A 22,060-nucleotide genomic window follows, 5' to 3' on the forward strand; every position below is an offset into this window, starting at 1 on the left:
TCCTCCCACTCACCTCATTTGCTTTTGTCCATGCAGCCTCCCATGAGACCACTCTGCCTCCACCTCTGCATCGTTACCACCTCTCAATATCTATTCCGGGGCTATGGAGAGCTGAGGTAATAAAATAGCCAGTGGCTGCCTGAATATGCCTACTGCCATCCGTCATCTGATTATGAGGAGGTATTCTCCACAATGGGACTTGTTAGATGGCCAAAATTCGACCAGTCTAACAATGACCACGTAGTTCACTCATGGGTAGTGTATTCTGTATGGGTTTTTTATGGATGAAGGTCTAATTGGACTAGTCCTTAATGCTGGGTTAGGGTTACAAAAATAAAACAGGAAGGAAGTTATTAGCATCCAAACGTAGTGGTTTTAGTATTAGTAAATTATCTAATCTGCTCAAAGGGGGGAGAAGAAGGCTTGTATAGAGCTTTATCATGCTTTTGCCACACTCGCTTTCCACCATGTAGGTGATCACACCCACATTTTGATTAATAATAGACTTGAGCATTACGAACTGGCATAGAACCTGTGCACAGAGACAGAGATTTGAGTCTTGTTGTTTGACCTGTATAAAATGAATGTCAAAATATCCACATAGGGTCTCATGAGACCCTATTCTTTTCAGCACAATATTTATATTTCCTCTCTTGCATTTTATTAAATGCTTGTCACTTGACATTTTGATGGTGTATTATTGATTTCTGTATGAGTATACAAATATGTGAAAACTGTATGACAGGTTTGCTTTGAAATGCCATTGTAATAAAGCTTGTGTAGAATTGTGTGAACCTGCTCCAACTCAGTTTAGTGGCTGCTCCTCAGGGAAGGGTTTCAAGCCTCCTGGGCTTCATTAAGAGTCTTGGATACTGCAATTCATCAAATGTAAGGACATGCTCTCATTTTTCTGGCACTCTTTTTTTCTTTTAACCCTTTTTTCCCCCTGGGATCCAAATCACTCACCAGCAGTCACAGAGTATAATTTATCTCTTCAAGTACAATGACACACACAACTGCATGTATCAGTTTATCTGTCTTTGTGAAAAAACCTATATCACTTATGCCCTTCCAATCCAATTACTGTGATCTGGCTGTTCTGTAAGGGCCCTGGGTCAGCAAACAGAAAGCACTTCAGTCGCATGATGGTGGTTTCAATTACCAGAAGAGCCAACGGCGCAAAGACTGAAGCTCTCCACCCATTCTTTGTTGCAGTAATAACACACGTTCAGCCAGTTGCTTGTGAATTACATTCTGTGGCTATTGGGGAGTGGGTTAAGTTGGATACAAAGGCAAAGGTGCTGTAAATGAGTTACTCTGCATTAGAACCTGATATATCAATGCAAATATCAGCATTTGACTCAGATCATACATTTGTGGCCTTTCTGTCACATTTATATTTTTGAATTTTCTGTCTCTGTCTTTCTCTGAAACCCTATCCTCCCCATCCCAACAGTGAGCCCCAGCTGTGGCCAGTGGGCATGGTTTTAGAGGGTAGCTCAGAGGCATTGTGTCCCCCCCCATCTCTGGAGCTGCGCCCATCCTGCAATAAGAGCCAGCCCTCACCTCCTCTGAGTTCAAGCTCACAAGCCCATGACGGACTCTTCCCTGAGGACAAGGAGCCTGTCAAGTATGGCGAGCTCATCGTCTTAGGGTGAGATGGTGAAATGTCTCTGCTGCGTATTGTCTTCATGACTGGTTGTGAACTTGTGATATGCATGTGGGAGGTTTAGGTCTTCACTGGTTGACTTGGTTGCTAGACACATCCCAAGAACCCCATCAGCGAAATCTTACTTATTTTGTTTGATTGCGTCGGGCTTGTTCCCATGATATTTCTGTGGATCACTGGACTCTTGAGTGTTATGCTATGGTTTCCTTTTGAAGTAGGTTTTTTTAAATAATTCATGCACTTAGGATACGGTTGGTTTTCCACAGTTTTGCGTTGGGTTGAGAATAAGGATAAGGTGTGATACCTGACACTAAGGTGTGACACTGACACTAATAGAAACTATAGTATCAGAAGTCAACATAGTTTATCATTCAGTGAATATCAATTAAATAAATCACTAAAATATTACATGTACAATGGACATTACCTAAAGGCCCACAGGTCACAGAATCTGACAGTTCATAATAACACGAGAGGTAGGTTAAGGAAACACACCCATCCTTCTCAAGTTATCAAAAACAATACTAATAATAGTAATGAATTATTGGTTGGACCATATAGAAATATTTCAAAGACCAAATTCATGAACAGTGAAGTTCAAATCAATCCAGTTAACATAATGTATTTAGGGCAGAATGTTCAATTTGAACATCCAGTATTTGATGACTTTTCAAAGGCTGGGCCAACTACTTGCAAACAATCGTGCTCCTGTACCATGCAAATGAATTCTGGGTCAAGAAGTGTTTAAAGCACTGTGAAATATCACCTGAAGACTAGATGCAAAGGCAGCTCACACTTTGTGGAAAGAAAAAGAGAGACAAGATCAATAGACATTAAAACACAACTGCAGAGTGACCGTTTTAGTTTGGTGTAACCTGTGAGCTGTAAGGTCATGCTGCATGGTCAACATCACTATGTTATGTTATATAAGTACAAATACTAGGGATGCACCGAAACCCATACTGGCATTGGGCAGATAAAATGCCCATATACTGGTACTGGTACTCACAAAAATTCACAGATGTCATGCACTGATACCACTTAATTGCATTACTTTCTGAAAGACCGCGACTGCAATCAGAAAGCAGCTTGTCATTTTTGTTGTAATTTCAGGGTAGTGTCTAGAGGGAGATGTGGAGCAAACTGGAATCAGCGTGGTTAGGAGAGAGTGAGACTGCCGGCATTAGCAAGCATTATGTTAGCAGTGTGGACATATTTCAAGATAAGGGATGATGACAGAAGCAGGGCAGACTGCAAGCCATGTGCTGCTACGGTGTCCAGGGTAGACAAGGAGAATACGTCATTTAATACCAGCAATTTTATAAAACATCTGAAGGCGCATCATAAAGCTGAGTATACGTTTGCTGATGCTACTGCAAGACCACAACAGGCAATATTAACTCACGTTTTGCAAAAGTGAGAAAAAATGGCAAGAGACAACCCACAGGCAGTTAAAATAACAAAGGCTCTAACTCTTTACATTGCTCTGGATGACCAGCCATTGTTGGCTATAGAAGATGTAGGATTTTGCTGTCTTCTCGTTTTTATTTATATTTAGTTTTATTTCATGTATTATCATTTGTTGTAACAAGCAGAGAATAAAATAAAACCTGTCTTCCGGTTCATTGCATTTTTAGCCTAATAGTTATTTTTGTGGTAGAAATATCAGTATTGGTACTCAGTATCAGCAAGTACACAAACGAAAATACTCGTACTTGGTGTGAAAAGAATGGTATCGGTGCATCCCTAACAAATACCTCAATTTGTGATTTTATAGACAATTATGTAGTATTTTTTGGGCAGGAGCAGTAGCTTAATGGACTCTCCACAGTGACCACAAGACTCCCTAAGGTCAAACTTTTTAATCTCTTCTTATAAAGTATGAGCTAAGTAAGAGTATGAGCTGTTTCTTTCATCAAGCTAGAAACCAAAGTGGTCTAGAATTGTTGGTGACTACCCAGGTAAGACACAAGTGAATGGGTTTCTAAGATCAATTCAATTTAATTCAGTTCAATTCACAATACAATCATCTCAAGGCACTTTACAAAAACAAAAAAGCCAACAAATCCCTTATGAGCAAGCACTTGGCGACAGTGGAGAGGAAAAACTCCCTTAAACGGAAGAAAAAACCTCCAGCAGAACCGGGCTCAGTTTGGGCAGCCATCTGCCTCGACCGGTTGGGGTAAGTGGATAGAGCAGAGAGAAAAGAACAGCAACAATAAACAACAAATAGACACTGCAGGTTGGTGGGGCCAGTAACTGCACATCAGCGATAAACAGCTCCAGGACCAGGGACACCTGCAGAAGGTACAGAGAGAGAAAGAGAGAGAGAGCACAAAGTTAGTGACATTCAATGGTGGAATATACATGTGAGGGGGGAGGAGAGGAAGAGAGGGGAAGGGAAGGGAGGTGAGGGTTAGGGTAGGGGAGCTCAGTGCACTGATGGTCCTCAGGCAGTCTAGGCCTACCTATAACTAAGGGATGGTTCAGGGTTACCTGAAGAAGCAAGCCATATACGGCTGTAAATGCCATACGCTTTATCATAAAGGAAGGTTTAAAGTAAGTCCAACAAACCAGTGTTGCTTCCATGTCATGATTGATCTATCCATTGATGGATGATGAGAATGGTTTGGACCTGTTAGTGTAATTACAGTGTGTGTGTGTGTGTGTGGCCCCTTCAACACTATTGAAGGGAGTGTTATTTGTGAATGTTAATATTAAATACTGGATAACTCACCCAGTTTGAAATGAAGCTATGGAACATACAAAAGTTTGTTTATTTTGAGTAAACATTATATTATTTAGAAGTTCCAATCTGAATTCAGGAAATTATATTCTGCTGTCAACTGTGTATGCTTTATCATGATGTTTCTTGTCTTGTCTTATTTGTTCAAATGTATCTTTGGCAAAGCAAATGTATTTAGTCAATTCTTGAGATTAAATAAACATATAGTAAACAATACATTCTCACTACATCTGGGTAAGACTAATTTATGTAGCTCAAATGGTGATGTTACTCAAACTAGAATTTGTAAGTTTCTTTGGTAGGTCATGATAAAAGGCCACATACTTAAATAGGTTACTCATAACAGAGACAAATTATTTGGTAACTCATGTCTCTATGATATGATATCTGTATGATACGTTATACCTAGAATTTGGCATATGGCATAGAGGAACATAAGTAATGCGTGAGCAATAAAGCTGTATCATTTACTGGTTAAAAACCAAAGAGGACGTGAATGGCAAGTGAGTGAAAACAGTTTTTATAGTTAAGTACATTTTGTTGTTCTGCATCACAGGCACAATGGGTCTCTGGCCAATGGAGACAAAGGTCGCAGAAGAAGTCGTCTGGCCCTTTACAAGAGACCTAAAGCAAACGGGGTCAAACCTGATGTTATCCACAATGTCTCAACACCTCTGGTGTCAAAGGTGAGAAGTCATAGCACTGGTGTACTATTCAGTTTTCCCTGACCCAGGCTGGAATGAACCAGATTCTGTATTCGAGGACACAAGAGAAATGGAACAATGGTAACAATTTATATTAATTTGAAATATTAACATTTTAAACACAGGCTTATTATACACCAATCCACCTCAACATTTAAACCACTGGCAGGTAAAGTGAATAACACTCATTATCTCATTTAAGAGGCACATTGGGCAGTAAGGGAACACATCAAAGGTGATTCATGGGCAAGCATAAGGTTCTGTGCAACGTTGACCATAGCCAAATTGTTACTGTAGATGACTGGATCAAAACATCTTATAAATGGCAGGTCTTGTGGGGTGTTCCCAGTCTGCAGTGGTCAGGACCTGCCAAAATTGGTCTGAAGAAAGACAATCGACAGGGTCACGGGCATTCAAGCCTGGGGAGAGAAGGCTAACCTGTCCTTCCTTTCAGAGGTGTTTTGGCAGCACAACAGGGGCATACACAGTATTAGGAAGATAATTTTAATGTGACAGATCTATGTATATTCTGTACTATCACTGAGATACTATCTCAAAATATCCTATCATTAAGTTATCTCTCCCTGTCATAAGTCAGCTGATGAAAGTCAGCGCGAGTGTGGATTGTTTGTCTAGGACAGGAAATGTCCTCTGGCCTGATTTTTTTCTGGGGGCCAGACCTTCATCTCTCCTGAATCATGTCTTTTCCATTGGCAGGCACTCAGCAACAAAAGCCAGCACAGCATCTCCTACACTCTGTCACGGAGTCACTCTGTCATTGTGGAGTACACCCATGACACCAACACAGATATGTTTCAGGTTTGTGTGCGAGCGCACACACACACACCTGCACATGCCTATGCCTATGTCTATGTATGTATGTAACTATTTGGACCTAGTGTAGAAATAGAGTCCAAAAAGGAGTAAATTGGTTGGCAAAATCATGTAAAAGTATCAGTAAGAATAACCATAAAAAGAAAGATACCCATCCTTTTGCGTCTGGCTTTTAAGTGCATGGTAGCAAATACTAATTGTAGCCAATTATCACATTTAAATTAGCACATTTAAACATTATCATTATTAAGGGAATTAGCGGTGTTGTTTTACTGAAAATAATATTATTAATAAATACTTAGCTTTGGCGTTATCAGTCATTTAAACATAGGCTTTCGCACTGTCATAGTAGATTGTGTTACAGTATTTTTATTTTTTTGTTCTGGGCGCATCTAGCCTTTTCCACCCACATCACAAGCCTGTAAAACTAGCCTGTAATGATAGAATAAATTAAAAGTAGCCATATACAATCACAATACTGCAGTCAACTAAATTTTATCAGTGTGGTATCTTAATGCATCAAAATTGTACAGTATGTATAGTAGTATGAAAGCATTCAGACCCCTTCACTTTTTGCACACTTTATTGCATTATAAATTTATTTTTACATTTTAAATTACATTTAAAATTGCCAGAATTCATGAGGGGAAAAGCCCTTGACACAAAAATTTGTCTTCAATTCAGTTTAGTAGTAGATTCAGTCTGTTGCTTGTTCAACCATTTTCATTCACTCTGATGCAAAACAAGGCTTATAAAAGTATTTTTCAAGCTCTGGCATTGGTACTATTGGTAATGATAATACTGAACCCACTGAAAGTAAACTGAAAGTTTACAGATTTATTCAGTTGCAGTGAGCACTCAGTCCACTAAGTTCAGCTTGAGGATTCAGTGTTAAATATATGGTGGATTGTTTACTGACACCCTAGAAAAAGTAGATGCTGGAACATATTATTATTACATTATTATATATACATTGTTAATTATCATTTGATTTATTTTTATTTCAATCTTATTTCAATCAAGATGATTCTTCAGAGACAGACCTTTATCATTGTCAAGTGATGTCAGTGTTTCTGTCTTGCTTAGATTGGCCGGTCCACAGAGAGCATGATCGACTTCGTGGTGACAGACACAGCCAACAGTGGGAGTGGTCAGGGAGGGGGTGTGGCGGGAGAGGGTGGTGGTGGAGGACAGTCGGCTCAGAGCACCATCTCCCGCTATGCCTGCCGCATCATGTGTGAACGCAGTGCTCCATACACAGCCCGCATCTATGCTGCAGGTTTTGACTCCTCCAAGAACATCTTCCTGGGGGTGAGTTTTCTCCCCCCTTGGGTGCCAGGCTTCTTCTGATAAATTACACAAGGACCATGGTAACCATGACAGCCATAGTGATAGCAACACCAGGCACATAGCTATTCCACCACCCGTGGGTGCCACAAAGCACATGTGAACTGGCTTAAGGAAGTAAATGGTGTGTGTGTGTGTGTGTGTGTGTGTGTGTGTGTGTGTGTGTGTGTGCGCGCGTGTCTGATCAGTCAACATGTTACATATTAGAACATGCATTATATTTATTTTTTAACATTGCATGTACTGTATGTAATAGACCAGGTAGTAGTAAGGTATTTGGTTGCTTATCTTATGATAATACTGTACTGTGATCAAAGTTAATGTTGAGATCTCTATGAAGTTGAGTAATATCACAATGTTCACCAGTATGAAATTTTTTTTTCTCAATTCACCTTAGTCTTGTCATGATAATGTATTCTGATGTGTTGTTTTTGCATAATTGAAAATAACTACATAGACACTTTGTATCTGTGAGAATGGTGAGACTGATTTTGTGGTATGCTTATCATAAGCAGCAGTCAGAGCTACAATAATAAAACCCACGTTTTAATAAACCATAGTTTTACTTTAACTCAGTGAGAGCAGTTTTATTATTCCTAGTAGGAAAAACTGACTAAACTACTTTTGTTTAATAATGCAGCATGGTCACACCCCATCAAACCAGCTCAGTTCAGCTCTAGCTCAGTACTTTCTGCAACCTTACCCAGTTACAGTGCTTACCTAATGACTAATTGCATCAGAGTGACTAATTATGAAACATACCCCATTAGAATATTGGGATGACATATTTTATTTTCAAATTATTAAATAATGACTTTTTGCGAGCTATACTCAGTTTTCATTCCTCAGTTAGTGGACCACTTTTATATTTTTGAAGATACAAAAGCTCCCAAACCACAGCAGAAACTCCTGGCATGGGGTAGTAGGCCCACACAAAGTCATGCAAACATCCACTCACCCCAACCGGTCGAGGCAGATGGCCGCCCAAACTGAGCCCGGTTCTGCTGGAGGTTTTTTCTTCCATTAAAGGGAGTTTTTCCTCTCCACTGTCACCAAGTGCTTGCTCATAAGGGATTTGTTGGGTTTTTTGTTTTTGTAAAGTGCCTTGAGATGATTTGTATTGTGATTTGGCGCTATACAAATAAAATTGAATTGAATTGACTTCATCCCATGCAGGATTCATCTGGATCCCAACAACTAGGTCAGCAGTCAGAGAGATAATGTCAGCAGCCGGGTGCCTATACACACATCACAAGTCCCCCAGCCATTACAGCATTTATAAATTACACTGGTATATCATATATGAAATAAAGTATATGATGGATGTGCCATTAGTAAATAATGTTTACTTACATTTTGATTGAGTGGCATACTACTCTTTAATAACACTGGTCTACAAATTTTGGGAAATTTCAAGATATTTCACAATAAAGATTTATAATTATCTATATACAAGCAAGTATAGTTCATCCCTACAAGGGAAGGGGTATCTGATAATCATGATGCCTTGTAAGTTCTTGAAAAAGTACGGTAGAACAATTAAAATGGTACCACATGGAAACTGGAGCTAATTAACACTCGGAATTTAATTTTCCTTCTCCTTTTTTCCAAATTTAGCTACTTTCATTTCTGAGGCTTTCTGCTTGTAGACCAGTGTAATTGCACAATTAATGTTCTCACACCATTGTTTGTTTGCTAGGATAAATATATTTGTGCATATAGTGGCTTTAAAGTCTTTGTAGCATGGCACTCTTTATTTCTCACTGAAATTTGGAACTCTGGAGAACTGCTAGCCTTTTTCAGCTTTAGAAGTTGGAAGATGAGTGACAAATGAATCATTTGGCTGTGATGGACTGGTGACCTGTCCAGGGCTCCAGCAGATCCCCATGAGTTTAAATAGGAATAAGCAGGTATAGATAATGGATGGATGAATCATTTGGAAACCACGACACACTTGAAAATTTGCTAAATTATATCCTAACACTGTGCTTCCCAAACTATTTCTGCAGCCCCCCACCCTTTTTTTTTTTTTTTTTTTTTAATATTGTTTAGCTGCCTGCTACCTACTAGCCTGGCCAGCCAGACTAACTCTTTTTCTATTCTATACAAAGAATTAGTCTGGAATCTCTTCAGTTGAGATCAATTTCCAGGGGGCAGGCAATGGGCCCAGAGTAAACCAGAGAAACGAAAAATATGACGCAAGCAAAGCAATGGTGAGACCGGAGAAGAGACGCTACCGTGAGCTAGGTTTTGTTGTAAAAACATGAGAATAGGTGGTGTGCATATTTTTGAACGAAGTAAACAGCAAAAGCCAGTTGTAAAAAGGTTTGCAGACTTGGCACTGGCATTGAGAAATGTTACAAACAAGTCAGTGTGGATGTGCATGTACAGCTAACAAAGTCAAGTTTGGGTTCTAAGATGGGTGACGTTTACTTCATCTTTGACTGAATGGGTACACACCTTCTGCATCAATTTTTTAATGTTTTAAAGGAAGACATTTAACACACTATGAGATATTTAAAACCAAATCTATAGCAGATATCAAGAAATTTGATTAAAAAAAATTGACCCTGCGTAAAGTTGTGGAATGTAAATCCAAAACGATGAGCTGCAGTATTGGTGATAGTACCAGGCAGGTTTATCACAAAAGTGAGCCCTTTTATATCGCCATTTGAACCATGGCTGCTATTAGTGTTTGCTGGTAAACTAATAATCTTCCTTCCCTAGCAGCAGTGCTTGCAGAACTACATTTCCATACTGCCCCTTGCAGTACTCTGACTCTTTAAATGCTGTTTTTTTTTTAAGCTAAATAACAAAAATTTGCTGTTTCATTCCATGAGAGCTAATTTATGTTCATAATAATACATCCTTTCTTGTTTTCAAGGAGGGGATTATTCTTAGGCGTGGGTACATCATTGTGCTTTAGTCAGTACAGTAATCATTTTGTACTGAGCTAAATATAGCAGCAAAGAAAACCAGTGTTGGCTGTTTCTCTCCCCAGCCACCTTTGATATCCACCTCCATTCTCCCTACCCATCTTTCCTCTAACCTTTATGTCTGTATGTCCTGTGTGTGTTTGTGTGTGTTTGTGTGTGGGGTCTCTCAGGAGCGGGCTGCCAAATGGAGGACATCGGATGGCTTGATGGATGGCCTGACCACCAACGGAGTGCTAGTGATGCACCCAGCGGGGGAGTTTGTGTCTGAGCCGGCTCCAGGAGTCTGGAGGGAAATCTCAGTTTGCGGCAACGTTTTTGCCCTGCGGGAGACCCGCTCAGCCCAGCAGAGGGGAAAACTGGTAAGATAGAGTGGGACTGATGGGAGGATGAGTCAAATGTTTGAGAGCTGACCACAATTTGACCCAAGGACTAAAAACTAATTTGAAGTCACACCTTCCCATAATATGGAAAACTTTTAGGCTGTCTTTTAAAAGTGGATGCTCACTGAGCTTTCTTCAGTACTGTTGTAATATTGACCTTATCAATTCTGTGGATGCACTGATCCTTACCACCAGACTGGTATTACCACAGATAGGTACCAGATCAGTTTCTGGAGAGAAAAAGTTGGATCAGTGGATCCTCTCTTTGGCATGACAGAAGTTTCAGTGAAGAAAACTAACCTTCCTTTCTTTACTGCATACTAATTTTGTTTATTTTGGTCTTAAGGTTGAAAATGAGTCAAATACCCTACAGGATGGTTCTCTAATTGATCTGTGTGGGGCTACCCTGCTGTGGAGAACTCCTGCTGGACTACGCCACACCCCCACCCTCAAACAGCTAGAGTCCCTTCGCCAGGAGCTGAATGCCGCCAGACCCCAGTGCCCTGTGGGCTTCAACACTCTAGCCTTTCCCAGCCTGGCCCAACGTGAGATTGTCGACAAGAAGCAACCCTGGGTCTACGTCAACTGTGGCCACGTGCACGGCTACCACAACTGGGGTTACCGCAAGGAGAAGGGTCCTGCTGGCCCTGGGGGCACTGCGCCGGCCAGCACCGGGGAGAGGGAGTGCCCCATGTGCCGACGAGTGGGCCCCTATGTGCCGCTCTGGCTGGGCTGTGAGGGAGGATTGTACCTGGATGCTGGACCACCCACTCATGCTTTCTGCCCTTGTGGCCACGTATGTTCAGAAAAGACAGTGGTGGGGTGGAGCCAGATCCCATTACCCCATGGCACCCATGCCTTTCATGCTGCCTGCCCCTTCTGTGGCACCTGGTTGACAGGGGAGCAGGGCCACATCAAACTCATCTTCCAGGGCCCTGTCGACTGAAGTCCAGACCTGGGACCCACTCAGAGGCTCTGCTCAGTAAAGAGCAGATGCACAGTGTGGGTTGAAAGCATTGATGACAAGTGCAGGGAAGGGACAGTTGATATGATGAACTGAAAGCGATATGTGATGGAAAATGCCAAGGCTTTCACATGGAATATGAGGTGTATGGAGAAGATGTAAATAAATTGTGTTGAAACGTACATGCACTGAGTAATCTTTTGTTCTCCTCTTTCAGTACCTGTATTAGCCTCAACATCATAGTACCTGAGCTGCTGTCTTCACATGTACAATAGTTTATTTGTATGTATGAAAATGGAAAATTAAAGGATAATTATGGTTTATCTACTTTGGACCTATTTACATATTGGTGACCAAAAACATTGTACTCATCAAATTGATTGCTGAGTACCGGGAGTACACGAAAGATGACCACACAAACACAACTCCCAAGGGAGGCGTTAAGGGAGCAGATGCCCGAGCCACCTCAGCTGGCTCCTCTCGATGTGAAGGAGCAGCAGCTCCACTCCAAGCTCCTCGCCTTATCTCTAAGGGAGTGCCCTGCAGGGGAAGCTCATTTCAGCCACTTGTATGTGAGATCTTGTCCTTTCAGTCATGACCCAAAGCTCATGACCACAGGTGAGAGTAGGAACAGAGATCGGTAAATTGAAAGCTTTGCCTTTCACTCATCCGAGCCACTACACACTCTGCTGCAAACTGACCCAGTGCATGCTGAAGGTCCTGGCTTGATAAAGCCAACAGGACAACATCACCTGCAAAAAGCAGCATTCTATGGTCCTCACGCTGGACTCCCTCCTGCCCCTGGCTGCGCCTAGAAATTCTGCCCATAAAAATAAGAAACAGAACTGACAAAGGGCCAACTCTGTCGGAGTCCAACATGCACTGGGAACAGATCTGTCTTACTGATGGTAATGTGAATCAAGCTCCTGCTCTGGTCGTACAGAGACTGGAAAGCCCTTAGCAAAGGGCCACAGGTGCCATACTCCCAGAGCACCTCCCACAGGATGCCACGAGGAACAGGGTCCACAAAGCACATGTGAACTGGTTGGGCAAACTCCCATGAAATTAAAAGTAGAGAGAAAAGAACAGCAACAATAAACAACAAATAGACACTGCAGGTTGGTGGGGCACTGAAGCTGCTGGCTAAGGCTAATCGTAAATATGGAAAATTGTTATTCACGTCGGCAGCAATGACACCCGATTACGCCAATCGGAGGTCACTAAAATTAATGTTGAGTCGGTGTGTAACTTTGCTAAATTAATGTCGGACTCCGTAGTTTTCTCTGGACCCCTCCCCAATCTGACCAGCGATGACATGTTTAGCCGCATGTCGTCGTTCCGTCGCTGGCTGTCTAGGTGGTGTCCAGCAAACGATGTGGGCTTCATAGACAATTGGGCCACTTTCTGGGGAAAACCCGGTCTGGTAGCGAGAGACGGCATCCATCCCACTTTGAATGGTGCAGCTCTCATCTCTAGAAATTTGGCCGAGTTTATTAGCCGACCTAAAGCCTGACAATCCAGGGTGGGGACCGGGATGCAGAGACTCAGTCTAAAACGCCTCTCTGCAGTTTCCTTAGAGCCGCCGCCCCCCTCAAACCACATAGAGACTGTGTCTGCCGCCTCGAACATATAAATCAAATAAATCAGAAGTGAACAGAAGAGGAGTTATTCATAAAAACTTAATAAAAATTAAGACCACTCCTCTTATTGAACAGAAAAACAGAACTGTCAAATGTGGACTATTAAATATTAGGTCCCTTTCATCTAAATCTCTGTTAGTAAATGATTTGATAACTGATCACCAAATTGACCTACTTTATCTTACTGAAACCTGGTTACAGCAGGATGAATATGTCAGTCTGAATGAATCAACCCCCCTCAGTCATAAAAATTATCATGTTCCTCGAAGCACAGGTCGAGGTGGAGGAGTAGCTGCAATCTTCCACTCAAACTTATTATTAAACTTTCATCCTCAGAACAGTTATAACTCATTTGAGAGCCTCACTCTTAGTCTCTCGCATCAATTCAATTCAATTCAATTCAATTCAATTTTATTTGTATAGCGCCAAATCACAATACAAATCATCTCAAGGCACTTTACAAAAACTAAAACTAAAAACCCAACAATTCCCTTATGAGCAAGCACTTGGCGACAGTGGAGAGGAAAAACTCCCTTTAACGGAAGAAAAAACCTCCAGCAGAACCGGGCTCAGTTTGGGCGGCCATCTGCCTCGACCGGTTGGGGTGAGTGGATAGAGCAGAGAGAAAAGAACAGTAACAATAAACAACAAATAGACACTGCAGGTTGGTGGGGCCAGTAACTGCACATCAGCGATATACAGCTCCAGGACCAGGGACACCTGCAGAAGGTACAGAGAGAACAGATAGAGAGGGAGAGAGCACAAACTAGGGGAGAGAGAGAGCACAAGGTTAGTAACATTCAATGGTGGAATATACATGAGGTGGGAGGAGAGAAAAGAGGGGAGAGGAAGGGGGGGGTTAGGGTAGGGGAGCTCAGTGCACCGATGGTCCTCGGGCAGTCTAGGCCTATAGCAGCATAACTAAGGGATGGTTCAGGGTTGCCTGAAGCCAGCCCTAACTATATGCTTTGTCAAAGAGGAAGGTTTTAAGTCTAGCCTTAAAAGTACAGAGAGTGTCTGCCTTCTGAACTCAGGCTGGGAGCTGGTTCCACAGGAGAGGAGCTTGATAACTAAAGGTTCTGCCTCCCATTCTGCTTTTGGAAACTCTGGGAACCACAAGTAGACCTGCACTCTGAGAGCCAAGTAGTCTATTGGGATAATATGGTACTATGAGGTCTTTGAGGTATGAAGGAGCTTGATTATGAAGGGATTTGTATGTGAGAAGAAGGATTTTAAATTCTATTCTATATTTTACAGGGAGCCAATGAAGAGAAGCCAGTATAGGAGAAATATGATCTCTCTTGCTAGTTCCTGTCAGGACTCTGGCTGCGGCATTCTGGATTAATTGGAGGCTTTTTATGGAGATATTGGGACATCCAGATAGTAATGAGTTACAGTAATCTAGCCTTGAGGTAACAAATGCATGGACTAGTTTTTCTGCATCATTTTGAGACAGAATGTTCCTAATTTTGGAAATGTTGCGCAGGTGAAAGAATGCAGTTCTAGAGATTTGTTTTATGTGTGAATTAAAGGACATGTCCTGGTCAAAAATAACTCCAAGGTTTTTTACAGTAGTGCTAGAGGCCAGGGTTATGCCATCTAGAGTAGCTATAATTTGAGAAAAGTTATTTCTGAGATTTTTTGGCCCAAATATAATGACTTCTGTTTTCTCCGAGTTTAAAAGTAAAAAGTTACTGGTCATCCAGGCCTTGATGTCAGTTAGACAGGCTTGAAGTCTGGTTAACTGGTTTGTGTTAACAGGTTTAATAGATAGATATAACTGAGTGTCATCTGGATAGCAGTGGTAATAAATAGAGTGCTTCCTAATGACATATCCTAGAGGAAGCATGTACAGGGTGCACAGAATCGGTCCTAGCACGGAGCCTTGTGGAACTCCATAACTAACTTTTGTTCGTGTGGAAGGTTCATCATGGACATGAACAAACTGGAATCTGTCCGATAAATAGGATTGGAACCACTTTAACGCTGTTCCTCTGATACCAATCACATGCTCCAGTCTCTGTAATAAGATGTTGTGGTCAATGGTGTTGAATGCTGCACTAAGGTCTAGGAGGACAAGTATTGAAACAAGTCCATTATCTGAGGCTAAGAGAAGATCGTTGGTAACTTTCAACAGTGCTGTTGATTGAAAATCTTCAAATAGTTCATTCCTGTGTAAGTGGTCTGATAGCTGCTTAGCAACAGCTTTTTCTAGGATTTTAGAAATAAATGGCAGGTTGGATATTGGTCTATAATTAGCCAAGACTCCTGGATCAAGACTAGGCTTTTTGAGTAGGGGTTTGATTACTGCAGTCTTAAAGGCCTGTGGTACGTAGCCTGATACTAGAGATAAATTTACCAAGTCCAATAAAGATGAGTTCATTAATGGCAGGGTGCCTTTAAGCAGTCTAGTCGGGATGGGGTCTAAGAGACACGTTGATGATTTCGATGAAGCAACTACTGATGTAAATTCAGAGAGATCTATGGGAGAGAAGCAGTCTAAACATAACTGAGATCCTACAGATGATTCAAGAGCTACTGTAGTAGAAGATTCATTTATTGCAGGTATAGGAAGCATCTGCTGAATTTTATCTCTAATAGTTGTGATTTTATTTGTAAAGAAACTCATAAATTCATCACTGCTGAGAGCTAAGGGAACACTGGGCTCAACAGAGCTGTGACTTTTTGTCAGCCTGGCTACAGTGCTGAAAAGAAACCTGGGATTGTTCTTATTTCCCTCTATTAGTGATGAATAGTATGCAGTTCTGGCTTTACGGAGAGCTTTTTTATATGTTAGTAGACTGTTTTTCCAGGCTAGAAAAATTTCTTCTAAGTTTGTGGAACGCCACTTCCTTTCCAGCCTTCGTGATGCCTGCTTTAAGGTACGAATATGTAAATTATACCATGGGGCAAGTCTTCTCTGATTCACTAACTTCTTTTTCAGAGGGGCTACAGAATCAAGCATTTCATGCAGTGAGGTTACAGCGCCGTCAACAACATGATCAATTTGGTAGGGAGTGGGATTGAATCAGCTGCCCTCCACTATGTTTATACTTGGCATAGACGTAAATAAAGATGGAATCATTTTCTTACTTATGACCATGTGATATTTCAGTTTTTCTTTTTTAATAAATTTGCAAAAATTTCTACATTTCTGTTCTTTTTCTGTCAAGATGGGGTGCTGAGTGTACATTAATGAGAAATAAAATGAACAGTTTTGATTTTGGCAAATGGCTGCAATGACACAAAGAGAGAATCTCTAGAACTGCATTCTTTCACCTGCGCAACATTTCCAAAATTAGGAACATTCTGTCTCAAAATGATGCAGAAAAACTAGTCCATGCATTTGTTACCTCAAGGCTAGTAACTCATTACTATCTGGATGTCCCAATATCTCCATAAAAAGCCTCCAATTAATCCAGAATGCCGCAGCCAGAGTCCTGACAGGAACTAGCAAGAGAGATCATATTTCTCCTATATTGGCTTCTCTTCATTGGCTCCCTGTAAAATATAGAATAGAATTTAAAATCCTTCTTCTCACATACAAATCCCTTCATAATCAAGCTCCTTCATCCCTTAAAGACCTCATAGTACGATATTATCCCAATAGACCACTTCGCTCTCAGAGTGCAGGTCTACTTGTGGTTCCCAGAGTTTCCAAAAGCAGACTGGGAGGCAGAGCCTTTAGTTATCAAGCTCCTCTCCTGTGGAACCAGCTCCCAGCCTGGGTTCAGGAGGCAGACACTCTCTGTACTTTTAAGGCTAGACTTAAAACCTTCCTCTTTAACAAAGCATATAGTTAGGGCTGGCTTCAGGCAACCCTGAACCATCCCTTAGTTATGCTGCTATAGACCTAGACTGCCCGAGGACCATCGGTGCACTGAGCTCCCCTACCCTAACCCCCCCCTTCCCTTCCCCTCCCCTCTCTTCCTCTCCTCCCACCTCATGTATATTCCACCATTGAATGTCACTAACCTTGTGCTCTCTCTCTCCCCTAGTTTGTGCTCTCTCCCTCTCTGTCTGTACCTTCTGCAGGTGTCCCTGGTCCTGGAGCTGTATATCGCTGATGTGCAGTTACTGGTCCCACCAACCTGCAGTGTCTATTTGTTGTTTATTGTTGCTGTTCTTTTCTCTCTGCTCTATCCACTCACCCCAACCGGTCGAGGCAGATGGCCGCCCAAACTGAGCCCGGTTCTGCTGGAGGTTTTTTCTTCCGTTAAAGGCAGTTTTTCCTCTCCACTGTCGCCAAGTGCTTACTCATAAGGGAATTGTTCAGTTTTTAGTTTTAGTTTTTGTAAAGTGCCTTGAGATGATTTGTATTGTGATTTGGCGCTATACAAATAAAATTGAATTGAATTGAATTGAAATGGGGGCCAGTAACTGCCTGTCAGCGATATACAGCTCCAGGACCAGGGACATATATATATATATATATATATATATATATGTATGTATGTATATATATATATATATATGTGTGTATATATATATATATATATACACTACCAGTTTTTTCAGTTTTTTGGCAATCTTTCGCATGGAATAGCCTTCATTTCTAAGAACAAGAATAGACTGTCGAGTTTTACATGAAAGATGTCTTTTTCCGGCCATTTGGAGCGTTTTATCGACCCCACAAATGTGATGCTCCAGATACTCAACCTGCTCAAAGGAAGGTCAGTTTTATTGCTTCTCTAACCAGCTAAACTCTTTTCAGCTGTGCTAACATGATTGCACAAGGGTTTTCTAATCATCCATTAGCCTTCTGACACAATGAGCAAACACATTGTACATTGTATGAAACGCCTTATACCATGTGCAGTCATAAATACCCTAATCAAAAGCATCCATTATCTATACCCTCTTATTCCTTAACCAGGGTCACAGGGATCTGCTGGAGCCTATCCCAGCTTTTTTTGGGTAAAAGGCAGAGGTACACCCTGGACAGGTCACCAGTCCATCACAGGGCCACATAGAGACAAACAGCCTCACACAGTCACACTCACTCCTATGGGCAATTTAGAGTCACCAATCAACCTGACATACATGTTTTTGAACTGTGGGAGGAACTTGCAGACCCCACACAGAAAGGCTGGATGGCGAACCAAGAGCCTTTTTGTTGTGAGGCAACAGTACCAACCACCAATCTACCGTGCTACCCACAAATTTCAAAATCCTCAACTAGTACGAAGTGTACAAAAAAAAAATATTTTAGAAATTCCTTATTTATCAATTCAAGGTTTTTTAAAAAGTGAATTTTGTGTATTATTGGTTAGAGAAATGCATTTATTTTGACAGCTTTTCTAATCCACTTTAGCAAGTTTAATTTAAGATGAAGACTGGTGGACAACACAAAAGCCTCTTGATTTGATACAATGAATAGTGGTAGCAAATAGAGACCAGCATGCCAGCAACAAAACAGAAAATGAGGTGGTATTATGCTGGTCGGTGCTGTATTTTCTAGCAGGGTTTACAGACCTACTTACATGTTCAGTATCCTGGACTGCCTCTGCACTCCACTAGCTAGCCAGCTCTGTCTCTCTATATACTGCAGGTCTGCATATTTCTGGAAACAAATAAAGGCCTCTCCCTGCCAGAATTTCTCCTGCGATTGGTGCAGCTATTACATAGACTGGCTGTAGTAAGCTGCAGACTCTATGGAGTGTCTCTAAGCTGTGCACTCAGTTAGCAGTGCTCATATTGTGCTAAAAATAACTCAAGGTCACCAGTAGCCCCATGTCAACAGGAAAGTACCAGGAGAGAAAAAGAGAGAGAGCATTAGAGAACAGGGTAGCTGCCCATCACATATTTAACACTTAAAGAAAGATTATATGGGGGCTGCTGATGGTGTAGCGGTAGTGCGCCTGTCCGGCTTGACCCCCTAGCTGGCCCGTAATATTTCCTGTCTCTCTCCACGGTCCTATCAAATAAGGGCATAAAACAATTATAAAAAAGAGAGAGATTGTACACACTGTCATACTCAAGTTGTACCTATGCCCTTGACTTTAATAATATAGAGGTTGCTAACGTGTGTTTTGATGTTATTTGATATGAGAAGATATTGGTTGTATCTTCTCCTGTAATATCATTGCTGAAAAGGTGCAGCTGCAATCCCAACATAGGATATCAGAACCAGACTCAACAACCGACATAACTGTCAGGGTCTGACACTACTTCCTGGTTGCATTCCTGGATGCATTCCTCTAACCAATAATACACAAAATTCACTTTTTAAAAAACCTTCAATTGATAAATAAGGAATTTCTAAAAGATTTTTTTTTTTGTACACTTTTAGTTGAGGATTTTGAAATTTGTGGGCAGCATGGTAGATTGGTGGTTGGTACTGTTGCCTCACAACAAGCCACCTCCTGGTTCTTGTCAGTTACTGCTCTTGATCTCAGTTTCTCTCTTTGGCTCATTTGTTAAGTGACTTCAGCTGTGCCTCATTACCGGCTCCTGGTTTTCTTTATAAGCAGGTTTCACCCATCAGCCTTTGCCAGAATGTTGTTGAAGCAGACCTGCTCTGTCCCTGTTCGGCCACTCCTGTTTTAACCTGCAGAGACAACCAGACACAGAAGCACCTTTTGAGATCCGCCGAAGCAACCCTGAGGTTCTCCAGTTTCCTGGTTCAAGGCATCGTCATGACACATTAATTCAAGTCCTGTAAACTCTTTCACCTTAACAAAACATTCTGGCCATGGACCCCTCAGACACCCAGGGTTGGAGGGCGTCAGTAGAGGACGCTATTTCCCATCAGGAGGACAGACTGAGGGATCTTGTTACTTCGGTTCAACAACTTACCCAACAAGTACTTCTTCTAACGGCCTCCTCTGTTCCTCTTCCAGCAGAACAGACTTTAACCCCCTTCTCAGCCGGGCCCAGTAGACCCTCCTTTGCTGCACGAGCCCAGGGTAGCTCTTCCAGAACGCTACTCAGGAGAGCCAGGCCAGTGCGGAGATTTTCTGCTACAATGCTCGTTGTATTTTGACCTCCAGCCCTCCTCCTTCCCCTCGGAGCATTCCAAGGTTGCCTTTGTTCTGTCCTTGCTTACCGGGGGAGCTCGCAGGTGGGCTACTGCTGAGTGGGAGAATGGCTCCCCTTCTTGTTCCACTTTTCAACATTTTTCTCGGGAGCTGCGCAGAGCCTTCAATCCTGTCTTGCCGGCGAAAGCAGCCTCTAGAGGTCTCTTCAGTCTTCGTCAAGGTAATCGGTCGGTTACAGAATATGCCATTGAATTCCGCACTCTGGCGGCAGACAGCAATTGGAATTGCACCGCTTTGTATGATGCCTCCTTTCAAGGGCTCTCTGAAAGGGTAAAGGATGAGTTGGCAGCCAGGGAGCTTCCCCTGTCTCTTAATGGCCTTATAGACCTTGCCACAGGAATAGATCAACGTATCAGAGAGAGGCGAGTAGAGAGGGGATTTTATAGGTCTCTTCAGCCTGTGGCCCATGAGCAGAGACTCCCCTCTTCCCGCCAAGTTACTGTCTCCGCCAGTCAGGACCAAGAGGAGCCAATGCAGCTGAGTCGGTCTCGTCTGAGTCCAGAGGAGAGACAGTGCAGAATTAACTCTAGACTCTGTCTGTATTGTGGAAGACCTGGCCATCTAGTTCGAGGCTGTCCATCAAAAGGAGGGGCTCAGCGGGAGGTAGGAGGCTCCTGATGAGCTGGTCAATGCCTAAAAATCCTTCCTCTCGCCCCCTGTTTCAGGTGACCTTAAGAATTGGCCAGGAGACTTTCCCCCTGAGTACTTTCATTGATTCCGGAGCTGATTCTGAGTTTTTGGATGCTGAGCTGGCCACTCAGCTGGGTATTAAAGTTACCCCTCTCTCTGAGCCAATTCTTGTCCGGGCACTAGATGGCCACATTCTTCATAGAATCACTCATAGAAGCCACCCGGTCCACATGATTACGGGAGGAAATCACCAGGAGGAGTTGAGCTTCCTCATTATTAACTCTCCACTTCAACCCCTCATATTAGGAAATATCTGGCTGCAACACCACAACCCTGTCATTGATTGGAGGAAGGGACAGATTTGTGAGTGGAGTCCTTCATGCTCAACTGCGTGTCTTAGAATGGCCGTTCCAGCTGGTAATTCTCAGAAGACCTCTGAGCCGTTTAACCCTAACCTTTCTTCGGTTCCCCCCGAGTATCATGACTTGAAGGTGGTCTTTAACAAGGCCAGGGCCACCTCTCTTCCACCCCATCGTCCCTATTATTGTGCCATAAACTTACTTCCGAGTTCTAGTCCGCCTCGAGGTCGTCTGTACTCATTTTCTGTTCCAGAGAAGGCGGCCATGGAGAAATATGTATCCGAGGCCTTGGCGGCAGGTCTTATTCGTCCATCATCCTCACCAGCCGGTGAAGGATTTTTCTTTGTTCCCAAGAAGGATAAGACCCTCAGACCCTGCCTTGATTACCGGGGTCTTAACAACGTCACGGTTAAAAATTGTTACCCTCTCCCCCTTATGTCTTCAGCCTTTGATCTTCTGCAAGGGGCCAAGATATTCACGAAGTTAGATCTGAGGAACGCTTACCATCTGGTCCATATCAGAGAGGGCGTATCTCTAGAGACGTCAAGGAGTTTGTTCAAGCCTGTCCCACTTGTGCTCAGAACAAGACTCCCAGACAATGCCCGGCTGGGCTCCTCTACCCGTTACCTGTCCCTCGACGCCCCTGGTCCCACCTTTCCATGGATTTTGTTACGGGACTTCCCAGGTCCCAGGGCTACACTACCATACTCACCGTGGTTGACAGATTTTCTAAGATGGTCCACTTCATTCCCCTTCCTAAACTTCCTTCGGCCAAGGAGACGGCAGAGGTCCTCCTTCAGCATGTGTTTTG

At 42.5% G+C, this 22,060-nt stretch overlaps 1 protein-coding gene across 4 annotated transcripts in view; it reads left to right on the top strand.

Annotated features, from left to right (window-relative positions):
* The window catches only part of peli3 (pellino E3 ubiquitin protein ligase family member 3), a 24,527-nt gene extending 12,765 nt beyond the window's left edge, over window positions 1-11,762 (top strand). For 2 of the 4 annotated variants that reach the window (XM_026298768.2, XM_026298767.2), the window contains exons 2-8: window positions 37-116; window positions 1,457-1,654; window positions 4,972-5,101; window positions 5,837-5,938; window positions 7,040-7,264; window positions 10,407-10,595; window positions 10,963-11,762. In XM_026298768.2, coding sequence (XP_026154553.1) covers window positions 43-116; window positions 1,457-1,654; window positions 4,972-5,101; window positions 5,837-5,938; window positions 7,040-7,264; window positions 10,407-10,595; window positions 10,963-11,562 — 1,518 coding nt within the window. In that variant the 5' untranslated portion in view covers window positions 37-42 and the 3' untranslated portion in view covers window positions 11,563-11,762. The remainder of the gene's footprint in view (window positions 1-36; window positions 117-1,456; window positions 1,655-4,971; window positions 5,102-5,836; window positions 5,939-7,039; window positions 7,265-10,406; window positions 10,596-10,962) is intronic. The other 2 variants (XM_026298770.1, XM_026298769.2) reach the window with 1 other exon arrangement.
* The last annotated feature ends 10,298 nt before the right edge of the window (window positions 11,763-22,060 follow it).

Source organism: Mastacembelus armatus, chromosome 18 (genome assembly GCF_900324485.2).
Source record: "Mastacembelus armatus chromosome 18, fMasArm1.2, whole genome shotgun sequence".
Lineage (NCBI taxonomy): Eukaryota > Metazoa > Chordata > Actinopteri > Synbranchiformes > Mastacembelidae > Mastacembelus > Mastacembelus armatus.